This window comes from Balaenoptera musculus, chromosome 5 (assembly GCF_009873245.2).
Source record: "Balaenoptera musculus isolate JJ_BM4_2016_0621 chromosome 5, mBalMus1.pri.v3, whole genome shotgun sequence".
Lineage (NCBI taxonomy): Eukaryota > Metazoa > Chordata > Mammalia > Artiodactyla > Balaenopteridae > Balaenoptera > Balaenoptera musculus.
In genome coordinates this window covers 138863087-138875444 of record NC_045789.1, presented here as the reverse complement: position 1 = coordinate 138875444, position 12358 = coordinate 138863087, and the positions used below count along the sequence as shown (strand labels likewise).

The 12358-nt window shown below is 44.2% G+C and overlaps 1 protein-coding gene across 7 annotated transcripts in view; it reads left to right on the top strand.

Moving 5' to 3' along the window:
- Positions 1–12358, top strand: part of FAM193A (family with sequence similarity 193 member A) — a 173028-nt gene that overhangs the window by 158725 nt on the left and 1945 nt on the right. For all 7 annotated transcript variants that reach the window (XM_036853425.1, XM_036853424.1, XM_036853423.1 and 4 more), the window contains one exon: positions 3396–3477. In XM_036853425.1, the coding sequence (XP_036709320.1) occupies positions 3396–3477 (82 nt within the window). The remainder of the gene's footprint in view (positions 1–3395; positions 3478–12358) is intronic.

Genomic DNA, 12358 nt, shown 5'->3' with positions numbered 1-12358 from the left:
GGTTTCTTTGTTACTTGGTACATATTCCTAACTAATTTCTTATATTGAATTGTGGTTTTTATTGTTTAAAAATGTCCTTTTTGTTGTGTTTTACACTTTTGGCTTGAATTCTTTGTCTAAGATGGTGATTGCTACCCCTTCTCTCTGTTTCTGTTTGACTGGTGGGGCACCTTTGTCCTCATCCCTTCATTTCTGGCCTATCTGAGTCACTTGGTTTTAGGTCATTCCCTTGCATGCAGCCGAGACACCTCAGTCCTGCTGTGTGAGCCACATTGACAGTCTTATCTACAGGTGAGGTGAGCCTGTTTCCATGTATTGATAGCACAACCGTGACATTATTTTGTAATTATTAGATCAATTTTTTAATACATACATATATGTATGTGTGTGTGTGTGTGTGTGTGTATTTTTTTTTTGGTGGCTGCACTGGGTCTTAGTTGTGGCCTGTGGGCTCCTTAGTTGTGGCGTGAGCACTCTTAGTTGTGGCATGCATGCAGGATCTAGTTCCCTGACCAGGGATCAAACCCGGGCCCCCTGCATTGGGAGCGTGGCATGTTAGCCACTGTGCCACCAGGGAAGTCCTCTATTTTATATTTTATATTCGCTGATTGTCTCTCTGTGTGAGATGTTTGCCTTTCTTTCTATATATTCTTGGTGTTTAGGAACGTTTGTGACTTTGTACCGGTGCTGCCCCTGCACTTATACCTCTAGTGCCCCATCCCTGCTCCAAATGGGGGCCTGTGGCACCACTTAACTGCCTGGGGGACAGCCGTGCGCTGACCCTGTTTTCTCTACTCTGCCCTCTTTTGCTGTCCTCTCTCTTCCCATTTTTCAGCTGCATTTGTTTCTGCTTTGTCAGAGTGCATAGTATTTGTAGGTTTGCACGTGAATACATTAGGTACCCGTGTTGGTCCTCGTGTAGCAGTGTTCCCAGGCACATGTCCTCAGGTAGGGGTCGGGCACAGAGTCCTCCAAGCTCTGGCGAAGCAAACTGTTTCCTGCGGTCTGAACAGTGAACAGACAGCCTGGCGGGTGTGAAATTCTTCAGGTCGCTCTTTCTTGCCAGCCTGCGGTCTGAACAGTGAAAAGACAGCCTGGTGGGTGTGAAACTCTTCAGGTCGCTCTCTCTTGCCAGCCTGCGGTCTGAACAGTGAAAAGACAGCCTGGTGGGTGTGAAACTCTTCAGGTCGCTCTCTCTTGCCAGCCTGGGGTCTGAACAGTGAACAGACAGCCTGGCAGGTGTGGAACTCTTCAGGTCGCTCTCTGTTGCCAGCCTGCGGTCTGAACAGTGAACAGACAGCCTGGCGGGTGTGAAACTCTTCAGGTCGCTCTTTCTTGCCAGCCTGGTTAATAAGTTTTGTTGTGAAAAATGTTTGTCTGATACTGGATCTTGTTATAGTTCCGTCCCATTTTTTTCTTATGCCAAGATTTTCAATACCGGTTATCAGTTCTAATTAGAAGAGTATTAGAAGTCACTTTATAATGAGAGCGCTCCCAGCAGGCGTGTCTGCTCTGTGTTTGCTTCTGTGGTTGAAGCAACTCTTCTTCTAGAACTTCTTTATGGAATAACTTGAGTTCGGCCTTTCTAAGACTTTACCTTCCTTACATCTGTAAACACTCCTGGCCCACCTCGCCTTTCCTCGTGCATCACTGTTTCCTTGACCAGGGTCAGCCAGTGGGCCTCCAGGAGATGCCTGTGGGAGGTGTGCAGCGGAGGTCCGATGAACGGTCTCAGTGGCTGGGAAGGGGCCTGTGGTGAGGGTGACTCGTGCGGGCTGGCGGCCTGGACCAGGGAGCTTGGGCGGGGGCTGGGGGGCAGACCAGAAGCAGCAGCAGTGGGACGGAGACAGGCGTCTGCGACTGTTGACGAGGAACGTGCCCAGCATGGTGACAGGGGCGACAGGTGGGACACGAGTGTGAGGAAGGGGGTGGGGGGGAGGATCATTTCTAGATCACTGTCAGAAAGGGAGCGGCTGCAGCAGATCACAACGGCTGCGGCTTTGCCCGCATTGGGGGTCAGCTGCCTGAAGGGTGGATGTACAGAGGAGGTGGCTTTGTGGACGAGCCGCTCATGAAGGAGGTCTGGAGTGGGGGTGGTTTGGTGGTGTTGGTATCCAGGTGTGGCTGAAACCACAGGGATACAGCGGCGGGGGGCGGAGTCGAGGAAGACCCAGGCCGCTGCGAGCTGTCTGTGCGGGAGGGGCCGTGGTCGTGCAGGGGGGCGTGCGGGGGCTGCTCAGTGGCCGTGGCGTTGCCGTGAGCTGGCGGATGTGAAGGCACTCCGCATGGCGCTGGGAGTCTTCAGCAGTGTTAGCTGCTGGTATGCAGGTAAACCGCACCTTCATTACGCTGCTGTGCACATGCCCAGTGATGGGAGGAAAGGGAGTCTTTTACTGAAGATTCCGAAAAATTGTCCCATGCTAAGGTGGAGACAGGGAATGGAGACTGGCTTTAACAGAGCACTGTCGGTGGTCTGTACTCGTCCGTGGGTGGAGCCCGGTGCTGTGCGTACACCGCCAGCGCCCCCCCAGCACCCAGGTGTGCACGGATGGAGCCTCTGAGCGCCTGGCAGGTACCAAACAGGGTGGGCAGAGCAGAAGAGAGAATTAAAACCCTCAGAGGCGCCGAGGCTCCCTCATCAGTCATCTCCCTGCTGTAGCCTATTTTCAAAGAGGGTTGTTCAACTGCAAAATGAAATATAGCCTTGCGTTTGGTAGGGACAACCGGAAAAGCTTTTTGATGAAGTCTCTGGATGTTGCTTGGATAAACTGAATGCCTAGAAGAGCCGTCTTCCTCCAGAGGCTGACATCTGGGTCCTGGGTACAGACACGTCCGCGGCGTCTGTTGACAGCCGTGCCCCTGCTCCCCCCACCCCCCCGCCCTCCCTCCAGCGGGGCCTTGGGGCAGACAGCTTCTGTCTTCTCAAGGGCTCTCCCGGTGGCGGCAGCAGGTATGTCTCTTCTCCCTGGCCGGAAGCAGGGGTTCCTTCACTCAGCACAGGAGTTCGCTAATTCCAGGTGACCTGGATGTTCCCAAGTGCATGAGAGAGGTCTGCCCACCTGTGGCCATTTGCAAAATCTCATTTTTCTTTTTTAATTTTTTAAAAAATTTTATTAGACAAGTTCTCACTTTTTTTTTTTTTTTTTTTTTTTTGGCCGCACCTTGCGGCACATGGGATCTTAGTTCCCCGAGCAGGGATGGAACCCACGTCCCCTGCATTGGAAGCACGGAGTCTTAACCACTGGACCGCCTGGGAAGTCCCATACAAAATCTCATTTTAGAAAAGATTTTTAGTTTGTGAACTTGTTGAAATTAAGTAAAACCAAATGCTTTGCTCTGTCCCGCTAAGATGGCCTGCTGTTTAGTTGACTTGCCTCTTTTCTTTCATCTTACAGATGATGTCTTTCTGCCTAAAGATATCGACCTAGACAGTGTGGACATGGACGAGACAGAGAGGGAAGTGGAATATTTCAAAAGGTAACTGTTAAAGAGTGTGGTCCAAAACAAGGATGGTTTCGTGGTTCCCATGCATGACCCTCCCACATAGCACGGCCGCTTGCTTGGACAGAAGTTGTGTCAGCTAGCCAAGCAGCCCGGCTCCTTTGTAGCATTCTAGCACGTGAAGGCCTGCCATGCACATCCCACCCACACCCCGAGCACACACGCACTAGCCCTCTCGCCCACACTCCCACACTTCACTCACTTCTCCCTTCCCGTGTGTGTAAAGCCTGGTTTATGGCAGCATATCTCAGAGTGGTCCTGGACCAGCAGCATCGCCTAGGAACTTGGGACCCAACATCCGTGTTCTCACAAGCCTCCCAGCTGATCTTTGTATGTGCTGGCATTGGAACACAGTGATATGGCATGCTTTTAAGGAGGAAAGTAACATTTTGGATAATTTATTCAGGTTTCCTGATACGCAGGACTTTATCAGTACATGTTTAATAATATTTGTCATAATATGTTCAGTAATATCTACTATGTGACTCATGGCAAGAAAATTTTTCTTTAAAGTGCCTTGTTCTTTCTTTGGAAGTACTTTAATCTCTTTGTTTCAGAAAGCACGCACACATATACACAGACACTCACAAGAGCAGTTTGCAGTACAAAAGGTCATCAATTCATATCTGAAGTATTGTAAATTCTAATGTTTCTTAAAATTATATATATTTATAATGTGTGTGTGTGTGTGTATTTTTAAATCTTAGCAGATGGGACAGCATTTGCTAAAGTTAAGCGTTCATAGTAAAAACCCTTAACTAGGATGAGAAGGGCCTCTCCTAAACATGGTGAAGGGAATCCATAAAATCAGTAAATGTTATATACATCATGGTGAAACATTACAAGCCATTCCTTGAGATTAAAAAAATAATAACAGTGATGCCCCTTATCACAACTTCTATTTCCAAAGAAATAAAAAGAAACAAAGGGATAAGGATTCGAATGAAGAAGTGGAATTGTCATTCTCAGATGATATGAATGTGTTTGTACAAAGTCCAAAAGAATCTGTAGCTGGCAGGTACCAGCTTGAATTGCTTTTTTAAGTTGATCGATTGATGGATTTGGCTGCATTGGGTCTTAGTTGCGGCCTGCGGGATCTTTGTTGTGGTGAGTGGGCTCTTCATTGTGGAGCACGGGCTTCTCTCTAGTTGTGGTATGTGGGGGCTCAGTAGTTGTGGCATGTGGGCTTAGTTGCCCCGCAGCATGTAGGATCTCAGCTCCCCAGCCAGGGATTGAACCCGCGTCTCCTGCATTGGAAGGTGGATTCTTAACCACTGGACCACCAAGGAAGTCCCCAATTTTTTTTTTTTAAATATGTGTTTATTTACTTACTGACTTATTTATTTATTTATTTGGCTGTGTTGGGTCTTAGTTGCGGCACACAGGATCTTCGTTGTGGCATGCAGGATCTATTGTTGCAGCGTGCAGGCTCAGTAGTTGTCACACACAGTCTCTCTAGTTGTGGTGCATAGGCTCTAGAGCACGTGGGCTTAGTTGCCCCACGGTATGTGGGATCTAGCTCCCCAACCAGGGATCAAACCCGCATCCCCTGCATTGGAAGGAGGATTCTTAACCCCTGCACCACCAGGGAGGTCCCTAAATTACTTGAATTATTAACACAGTTTGCCCTGAAGCTGGATTCTGGGGAGCAGGGGATAGAATAGGGGCATTTCTTGGATGTAGGCAAAGCTTTGGAGGAATATTTTCCCAAGGTAGACCTGCAGGGTTCACACACCTTAAAATCATGCATGACCTTATAAACAAAGATTATCAAACACCCAAGACCTAGGAACAACAGTAAAAATCTAGAAATGAAAAATAGAATTATTAAAGTCAAGACCTCAATAGATAGATAGCTGATAAACAGATTAGACACTGCTGAAGAGGGAATTAATGAACTGGAAGATATAGCTGGAAAATGTACCCAGAATGTACCAAGATACAAGGAAAATAGAAAATGTGAAAGAGGGCTGAAGAGACACGGAGGAGTGGCTAAGTCTGACATACATCTAACGGAAGCCCCTCTGAGAGAGAATGGAGACCACAGAAAAGCAGGATTTAAAGAGATACGATGCCTGAGGATTTTGCAGAACTAGTGGGAGATTTGAATCTACAAATTCAAAAGCACAACATATACCAGTAGGATAAACAAACAAAAATCCATTTCTAGACATAGCATATGAAACCAGAGACCATGGAGTGATATTTATTTTACAGTGTTGAAAGAAGATTGTCAGTCTATAATTATGTATCCCACAAAACTGTTCTTTCCCATAATAAAGAAAAACTGTAGGAGCTTGCTACAAAGAGACCTGTTTTAAAAGGAAACATCTAAAATTATACTTTAAGAAAAAGGAAATCGGGAATTCCCTGGTGGTCCAGTGGTTAGGATTCCATGCTTCCACTGCAGGAGGCATGGGTTTGATCCCTGGTCGGGGGAATTAAGATCTTGCAAGCTGCGCAGCGTGGCCCCCCCCCAAAAAAAAGAAGAAAGAAAAGAAAAAGGAAATTGACCTCAGAAGATCACTCTAACATACACAGGAAGGAATGAAAAACAGCCTGATAAATCTAGGTAAATGTCTAACTGACATTATGTTTGAAAGAACTCCAGTACTGAACAACAGTAGTATGTCAGTTAGTGTGAAATAAATCAGAGCTGAGTATCCTGAAGTCCTTCTATTGTTCAGGGTAGTTAACATTCAACTTTAAGCTAAACGGGCAGGGACACAATTTTCAAGAGCAAGCATTAAAAGAATAGAAATAGGGTGTATAAATTGCTAATCAGTAGAAGGAAAAAAAATCAAAAACAGAAAGAGAAAAAAATATAAATTGTAGAGAAAGTACAACAAACAAATTTTAAAAAGATGATAGACACTAGTCCAGTTGTGTCAGTAACCATGATAGGCAGTAAGCAGACAAAAGTAGTTTGTCAGTTGTTGTTAAATTTTTTAAATATATATATACACACACACTTACCACACACACAACACACACATATGTATATATTACTGTTTACAAGAACATACCTAAACTATAATGAAAAGAAAGGTGGAAATAAAGAGAAAGGAAAAAGGAAACTGTTACAGTTGTTACTCTCAGACGAAGTATATTTTAACACAAGGGATAGATGAAGTTTGCTAGATAATGATAAAATGTTCAATTTGTCAGGAAGAAATAGGAATTTTAAACACAAGTACTTAATGAAATAGCCTCAAGATACAAAAGCAATTTGGGCTTCACAGAGAATCAAACAAATCCGCTATCCTGGTGGGGAGATCTCAGACAATTTCTCTGCGTCCTGATTGGCTTGAGCAGCCCCAGCCCTCCCTGTGAAGATGTGGAAGATCAACACAGCTTGACTGGCAAGCTTAGTCTAACGGATGTAGGTGAAACCCTGCATCCAAGAAACAGAGAGCTGAGTTCTTACACACACGGGGACATCCACAGAAACGGGATATGTGCTGGGCCACAGAAAGCAAGGTTCAAACATGTCAAAGAAGGCTGTATAATTTGTGTTCTCTGACCACAACATGTTGAAGTTGCATGTTTACAATAGGTACATTTTAAGTCCCTAAATATTTGGAAATCTGGAATTATGTAAGTTTAAATAACTCATGGGTCAAGTACAAAACCACAGTGGACATTTAAAAATATATAGAACTAAAAGATAAGGAAAATATTGCATGTGAAAACCTGTGGAATTGCAGAAAAGGTTTTGCTCATGGGTGTGGAGAAAGGGACCCCTCCTACACTGTTGGTGGGAATGTAAATTGGTACAGCAACTATGGAGAGCAGTATGGAGGTTCCTCAAAAAACTAAAAATAGAGCTACCATATGACCCAGCAATCCCACTGCTGGCATATATCTGGAAAAAAACTATAATTCAAAAAGACATGCACCCTTATGTTCGTAATGGCACTGTTTACAATAGCCAAGACATGGAAACAACCTAAATGTCCATCGACAGATGAATGGATAAAGAAGATGTGGTACATATACACGATGGAATATTACTCAGCCATAAAACAGAACGAAATAATGCCATTTGCAGCAACATGGATGCAACTGGAGATTATCATACTAAGTCAAGTAAGTCAGACAGAGAAAGACAAATACCATATGATATCACTTATATGTGGAATCTAAAATATGACACAAATGAACTTATCTACGAAACAGAAACAGACTCACAGACATAGAGCACAGACTTGTGGTTGCCAAGGGGCAGAGGAGGGAGGGGAGGGATGGAGTGGGAGTTTGGGGTTAGCAGATGTAAGCTATTATATAGAGAATGGATAAACAACTAAGGTTCTACTGTAGAACACAGGGAACTATATTGAATACCCTATGATAAACCACAGTGGAAAAGAATATATATATATATATACATACACACACACACACACACACACACATATACATATGTATATAAAACTGAGTCACTTTGCTCTACAGCAGAAATTAACACCACATTATAAATCAACTGTACTTCAAGAAAATTAAAAAAAAAAGGTTTGCCTTTGGGAGCACTTCCACTGAAGCCTTAAATGCTGGAGTTAAGTATTAAAAACCTGAAAATTAATGAGTTTAGGATTTAATTTGAGAAATTAGGAAAACAGCAATAGAATAAACTCAAAGAAAGTGAAACAAAGGAGATAATACATAAGAGCAATAATGAAATAGGAAACAAAGAGAAGATCATCAAAGCCAAAATTTGATTCTTTGAAAACATTAAATAAATAAACCTTTGAGAGACACTAGTCAAGAAAAGTAGAAAAAAGACACCCAAAATACCATAATTAGATGGAAGAAGAAACAGAACGTTGATAATTATCAAAGTTGGATGGTGGCTCTGTTCATTTTACCATTCTCTGCTTTTGGGTGTGTTTGAAATTCTCTAATATAAAGGGTTTCTTTGATTTTGTGAGCACGTAAGTGAAAAGGAGGACATAACTCCAGAGACTGGGAGCAACTTTACAACAATTAACTTTAAAACTTAAATAAGACACAAAATTAACCCAATAGAAAAATAGCGTGAATGGTCCAGTAACTGTTAGAGTAAAGCAGCAGTTCTAAGTCTTCCCAGTGAGAAAACTACATTCTGACAGTTTCACAGAGAATTGTCCAAGACTTTCGAAGAAAGATTATTCAGTCTTGTAGATTCTACCAGAGAATTGAAATGAGACAGCACAGGAGCGTGCTCCCCACTTTATGAGAGAAGTAAAATGTTGATACCAAAATCTGCCAAAAACAATACCAGAAAAAAATGGGAAATGACACATTTGTTTCTCTCATGAATATTAGGTGCAAAAATCATCACGAAAATATTCACATGCTAAATCCAACAGTGTACAGTATTTTCAAAGAGCAGCATGTTACCAAACCGGCTTACCCCAGGATTGAATGCAAGGAGTTTCTGATGTTAGGAAATCCACAGTGTTATCTGGCACATTAACATGGTAAAGAAGAGCCATGTGATCATTTCAGTGAGTTCAGAAAAAAACCTTTGCTAAAATCTTAGCACCCATTTATAACTAATTTTTTTAAAATAATAAGCAATAGAAGAAAATATCTTTAACCTTAAAAAAGGAATTTACCAAAAGAGGAAGAGAAAGAAGAGAAAAGAAAGCTACATGAAACGTTTTCCAAAATGGGAAAGATGTGGAAGCACGTGCAAAAAGATGCTGCCCTCTTATTTCCTCTTCTGGTCAACCCTAAACTGTGGTTCCTGGCGAGCACTGTAAGACAAGAAATTAAAGGCATAAGACATGGAAAGGAGGAAGTAAAATTTCATTTTACAGATGATCTAATCGTCTACGTAGGAAATTACGGAAGAAAACATAGGACAGTTTAGCAAGAGCCTGGCTGTAGGATAAGTGTACAGAAGTTATTTATTTTTCTCTACACCATCAATAATTCCAAAATGTAGTTTACGTGAAGACAGCATTTATCACAGCAGCATGATCTGTGCAGTATCCATGAATCTAGTAGGAGTTGCACAAGACTCGTGCACAGAAGGCGATGAGACTTCACAGAAGAGCTTTGAAGGACCCAGGTCACACAGGTTCTTCGTGTTCATTCGTAGAAGAATTAGTGCCTTTGAGCTCAGTGAATTTTAACAAAGTGAGCACATCCAGGTAACCACCACCCGGCCAAGGTGTGCATTATCAGCACCCAGAAGCCTACTTCATATGTCCCCAGTCATTACTAGCACCCCCAAAGTAAAGATGATCTTTCACCATACATTAGTTTTGCATATTTTTGAACTTCATATAAATGGAACTACACAGCAAAAAAAAAAAAAAAAAAAAAATTAGTACCTTTAAGCTCTCCAGCTTCCGCAAGTTTATCTGTGGATTTAAAACCCAAGAAGGGTTTTGTGGAACTTAACACAGTGTTTCTAAAACTTGTTGGGATGGACACATTGTGATACTGTCAAAGGAGAAGTGTTATAGCAACAAAAAGGAACAAACCAGAGCAATCTGCAACACAGATGCATCTTACAAACTGAATGTTAACAGAGACAGAATGCTCAAGAATGTACACGATATCCAATTTATATAAACTTAAAATTAGGCAAAACTAAAGTACATTGTTTAATATGCCTACTATTAAGTCCAGCAACTCTACTGCTGGGGGCTGCCCAAAAGCCCAAGAGAAAGCAGAGTGGATGCCTGCACAACGACTCGTTCCTGAATGTTCCTAGAAGTCTTATTTGTAGCCCAAAACTGGGGTCAACCCAGAGGTCCACACAGATGAGCAGATAAACAGAACGGTGCCCTGTCCATCCAGTGGACGCTGCTGCAGCACACGGGCAGCCCTCAGAGGCGGCGCGCTTGGTGCGAGAAGCGGAGGCGCCACTGACGCGAAATCCCGGAGCACACGGGTTCATCCGTGGGTACAGACCAAGAGGTCGCTGTTTGCCTGGGGCCAGAGCGGCAAGGAGACTTGGGGTTTCGTGGAAACGGTCTGTGTCTTGCTTTGAGGTGATGGTTTCCCAGACGTATATGTTTGTCAGCACTGTGAGCTCTACACTGACTGCAATTTGCTGGACATAAATTATACCTAAATAAAGTGTGTTTTTAGAAGTGAAGTATGTTGTTCAGGGATGCGTACGTAGGCGTTAAGACTTTAAAGAAAGACACGGAAGTGATCAACGTAAAAAGCCAGAATGGTGATTACTTCTGAGGAGAGGAAGCACGAGGCAGGTGCTTGACTCACCCCCAGCGTGACTCGGGTGAGCCACGGTATTTGCTTTATAATGATTCTTTATGTTATACATTTGTTTTATTCACCCTGCTATATATGTGTTACATTGACCCAAAAAAGAAAAAAATTGTAAAGGATCGCTGATATCCTCCTGGAAGAATAGGAAGAATAAGGAAGGCTCCTTTTCCTGCCCATTGTAAGGACTTGGAAAGTCCTGGTTATTAAAATATGGTGGCATTGGTGCCCAGAAACAGGCCTGTACGAACACGGAGCTTTGGTGTATGACAAAAGATGGGTTGGCTGATCCCTGTGGGAATGAAGGCGTGTTCATAAACGGAGCTGTGCAAGTGCGCTTTCCCTGCGTCACACCACACTCAGGGTCAACTTCAGATGGGTTAAGATTTTAAGTGTCATATGCAAACCTTTTAATTTCGAGCATAGGGAAAGATTTCTTAGAAACACCAACCATAAAATAAAAGATTGATAAATTAAGCTACATTAAAATCAACAATTTGCTTTAAAGAAAGTGAGAAAACAGTATTTGCAGCACATCACAAAGGATTAGTATCAAGATGTGTAAACGTTACAGACCATTAAGGAAAGACAGACCTGTTGACAAGTGGGCAGATGAAACAGTCAATGTCACAGAAAACCTGTGACCAGTTAACCGCGGGGGCCTCAGCCCGACTGGCACTGGGGAGCAGCTGGGCCCGACCCCCTCCGCGGGCGAGGAGCAGCAGGTCAGGTCAGACCACCTTGGAGAAGAGCTTGGCGGCTCTTGTAAAGTTGCAACGGCCAAGTTGTGCGTCCCACATACTCCAGCAAACAGTCCCACCGCGCCTGTGGCCTCGCGGAGGAATCGCATGAACGTACTGTTGAATGAAAGGAGCAACATGAAAACATACAGTGCAGTTCTGTTACTCTGTGTTTAGAAATCAACATGAGGGACTTCCCTGGCGGTCCAGTGGGTAAAGAATCCGCCTTCCAATGCAGGAGACGCGGATTCGATCCCTGGTCGGGGAACTGAGATCCCACATGCCGCGGGGCAGCTAAGCCCACGTGCCACAACTACTGAGCTTGCACGCCTCAACTAGAGAGCCCATGTGGTGCAACTACAGAGCCCACGTGCCCTGGAACCCGTGCGCCACAACAAAAGATTGCGTGCCTCGGGGCTTCCCTGGTGGCGCAGTGGTTGAGAATCTGCCTGCCAATGCAGGGGACAGGGGTTCGAGCCCTGGTCTGGGAAGATCCCACATGCCGCGGAGCAACTGGGCCCGTGAGCCACAATTACTGAGCCTGCGCGTCTGGAGCCTGTGCTCCGCAACAAGAGAGGCCGCGATAGTGAGAGGCCCGCGCACCGCGATGAAGAGTGGCCCCCGCTTGCCACAACTAGAGAAAGCCCTCGCAGAGAAGCGAAGACCCAACACAGCCATAAATTAAAAAAATAAAAAAAAAAAAAAGATGGCGTGCCTCAATGAAGATCCTGCGTGCCGCAACAAAGACCTGACACAGCCTTCATTCATTCATTCATTCATTAAATGTTAAAAAAAGAAAAAAATCATCACGAGCCACCGTCGAGTTGTGAAACTACAAAGAACCATGAGGATTGCTGATTACAAAGGCTGGGATGGTGGCTCCCTGCTTGGGA